At 36.0% G+C, this 3,160-nt stretch overlaps 1 protein-coding gene across 1 annotated transcript; it reads left to right on the top strand.

The window, feature by feature from the left end:
* Nucleotides 1-802: 802 nt before the first annotated feature.
* LOC127171417 (lecithin retinol acyltransferase) lies at nucleotides 803-1,700 on the top strand. The gene is made up of 2 exons (XM_051120070.1): nucleotides 803-1,321; nucleotides 1,548-1,700. Exons 1-2 carry the CDS (start codon nucleotides 803-805, stop codon nucleotides 1,698-1,700), a joined length of 672 nt encoding a protein of 223 aa, XP_050976027.1.
* The last annotated feature ends 1,460 nt before the right edge of the window (nucleotides 1,701-3,160 follow it).

Below are 3,160 nucleotides of genomic sequence, written 5' to 3'. Positions count from 1 at the left end.
TTTATGATTTGTATTTATGATAAGCACTGTGCAGCTGTTCTGCCCACAGAAAAATCTTAATATGCTGCCTTGCGCATCAGTGAATGTTTGCCGTTTTTAATCATCCAGGTGACACAGCATTAGGAATCAGTTCTGAGAATTAAGAATCAAGCATGTAATCTTTTGAACTCTAATTTTTTGTGCAAACTCAGTTACTATTTAATCTCTTGGTCTCTATGGAAACATCTATTATGTGCTATAGCTTATTTTAAAATAGCTGTAGGCTACTAAATAAAAACAAAATGCATTTTTAAAATAATCCCTCCTTTTTTTAAATCATTAATAGTGATTTCAACCATATACTATGATCCTTTGAAATTACTATTGGTGCAATAAACAATCCTAAATCATCTTCTTGCAAGACACATTAGAGAAAGCATTAAAATATTATTTTAATGTATTTTATTTAAAACTAATCAAATGTAATTACTAATTAAAGTGAATTATTATAAATTTGTCAAAACTGTATTTGAACTATAATTTAGGAAGTGAATAAAGTTTGACCAACCACAGTAAAAGTTTTCGCAATGGCCACGCAATCGTCACGCAACTCTAAAACCGGGCCTGCGGGAGTTGGGTGTGAAAAACGGTAGACAACCGGGAAAACCCGGAGTGTTGATAGGTATTAATTAAGTATTCAAATGTTGATAATTATAGTAGTTTAGTGTGGGAATGTAACTTCCAGCCAATCAGACCTTCTCAGTCCTAAAGCACGTGCCATATATAAATCCTCCAACGTATGTGAAGTCCACAAGTCATAAAAATGCTGGACTCACTGACATTTCTATTTGAGAAATTCTTTCTTTTCTCAAACTTCAATATTTTTAAAAGTCTAAGTGAGAAGGAGCCAGACAGTGTAGTGAAATGTCCAGTGCTCAGGAGAGGAGATCTACTGGAGGTGCACCGCACTATCTTCATTCATTACGGCATCTATCTGGGCAACAACAGGGTGGCACACCTGATGCCTGACATCATGCTAGTATTAACCAACAACAAGCAGCACAGTAAACCAGTGGTCACTAACAAAAGACTCCTTTTAGGCTGCATGTGCAGAAAGGCGAGTATACGTGTCGATTCGGTTGAAGATTTCAGGTATGGAGCTCAGATTATGGTGAATGATATGGACATGAAAATGAAGTGTCAAGCACTGGCGAGCGAAGAAGTCGCAAGGAGAGCAGAGAAACTGGTCGGTGACATTCCGTACAGTTTATTATGGAGTAACTGCGAACATTTTGCGACGTATTGCAGATATGGGACACCTGTGAGCCAGCAGACAGCGAAGGTGAGTGCTCCTTTTTTGTGAGAAAATACAACAAAAATATTATTTTATTTAAAATCTGATCTATTAATATTATATTACAAAATGTATGTTATGTTCTACTTATTAAATTATCAGAGAATTTATATATTAATAGCCTATGTATTCTTTAAGAGCCATTATTGAAAAAAAAATCAACTGAATTGGATTTTGGCAAGTCTGTTAAAGATATCTTTCTTTTCTTTTGCAGTTCTGTGACTGTCTGAAAACCATAATTTGGGACCAGAGAAGTGTGGCCTTAACTGTTGGGATAGGGGTGATCTACATCCTGTGCTTTGGCCTGGCACCTTCAACTATTTTACCCACAATCCTTTTCCCCTTCATTCTGTGGATGGCTGGCTGAGAGACACTTTCACTACACCACATAAAACAACAAAGCTCAGTTTTAAAGTGGACAAGTACACGTGTTAACAGGCAAAGTCTGATTATGTTTGCCAAAATGAGCTCTGCAAAAATCATCTCATTCTGATCGAGGCTGCTTTAAATGCAAATGAGCTCTGCTCACCCCGCCCCTCTCTTCTCTCTGTGGAGAGACGAGCCTGTTTACTTTAGCTGCATTTAGCCGCTAAACTTGCTAACTAGCACATTATTAGGAAAGGCGATTGCAAAGATTCATAAAAAAAAAAAACCCTTATACTTCTGCTGTAAGTGAAGCTGGATCACGAATGATTCGCGCGAACATAGACGGATATATGGAGATCGGGAGACGCATTCCTTTCACAAACAAACGTAATCTACTGCATCTTCAGCGGCTCAGATGTCGGGGGTGAATGATGACCACTATGTTCATTATTACATCCAGCAACACAACACCTCAATCGCTCAATCGGAGATATTCTTGTCTAACTTACATCCCTGCTCCGGCATCGAAACAAAGAGAGCGGACTGTTACAGCTGATCTGAGGTAAAACGCTCATGTCAATCAACTATCGTGGGAGCGGCCTCTGTTGGTGTGATGCCACAACAACAGGCATCTGAGAATGGCTCGATTTGAAAATAGGAATATTATTTTTACAGATGAATTAAATACCACTGCATGGATTTTTATCATTATAGGGTAGATTTGTACATACACTGCCAACACACATTAATGTTCAAACAACATGTAAAAGTAAACTTAGCATCCAGTGAACCCTTTAAATAATTTATGACAACATGTTGTTAACTCTTATTACTTTTACAGCCAGGCTGTATATTTTTCATCTTAAACTATATAACTAAAATTGGCAGAGCCAATATAGTTGTAGCTTAAAGTTACAGATTGCATGTATTGTTAAAGGTGCCTTATATTTATATTAAGCAGAAGTGTTTATGATCACTGATATGGTCAGTTTTATTGTACTATGGACTGTAATTTACGACATACCATATTGATACTTTTTTTTTTTTTTTTTTTTTTTTTTACTATTATTATTAAGCTCTGATGATGCTTGATTGTGAATTTGTACAATTTAAAATATATTTAATACCAAGTTGCTGAACAAGAACCAGGACAAGAATATGTAGACAGAGCTATTTGATGAATGTTGTATTATGTGTAAATAGTATAATCATTTCTGGTTACTGCTGTAAACAGCTTATTGGATTTATCACACTATTTTCATCAAAATAAAGCATGTCTGTCTGACTGACTGAATGAATGAATGAATAAATGACTGAAACTACATACTTCTTCCAAAAATTAATTTATATGGGGGGGATTGAATGATCGATTTAATTAATCAATGATTAATCCCGCTATGGCAAGAATGTAAGCAGAATTTAAGTTTGGGTGGTTCAAAACCTTACTGGTCCTCCATTCCA

The sequence above is a fragment of the Labeo rohita genome, chromosome 1 (assembly GCF_022985175.1).
Source record: "Labeo rohita strain BAU-BD-2019 chromosome 1, IGBB_LRoh.1.0, whole genome shotgun sequence".
NCBI lineage: Eukaryota > Metazoa > Chordata > Actinopteri > Cypriniformes > Cyprinidae > Labeo > Labeo rohita.
The sequence above is the reverse complement of the archived record's forward strand: the minus strand, read 5'-3'. Positions and strand labels throughout refer to the sequence as shown.

Coding starts and splice junctions, on each gene's coding strand:
- LOC127171417 (XM_051120070.1), top strand. CDS start 803: ATGCTGGACTCACTGACATTTCTATTTGAGAAATTCTTTCTTTTCTCA. Junction 1,322..1,547: donor TGAGCCAGCAGACAGCGAAG/GTGAGTGCTCCT, acceptor TTTCTTTTGCAG/TTCTGTGACTGTCTGAAAAC.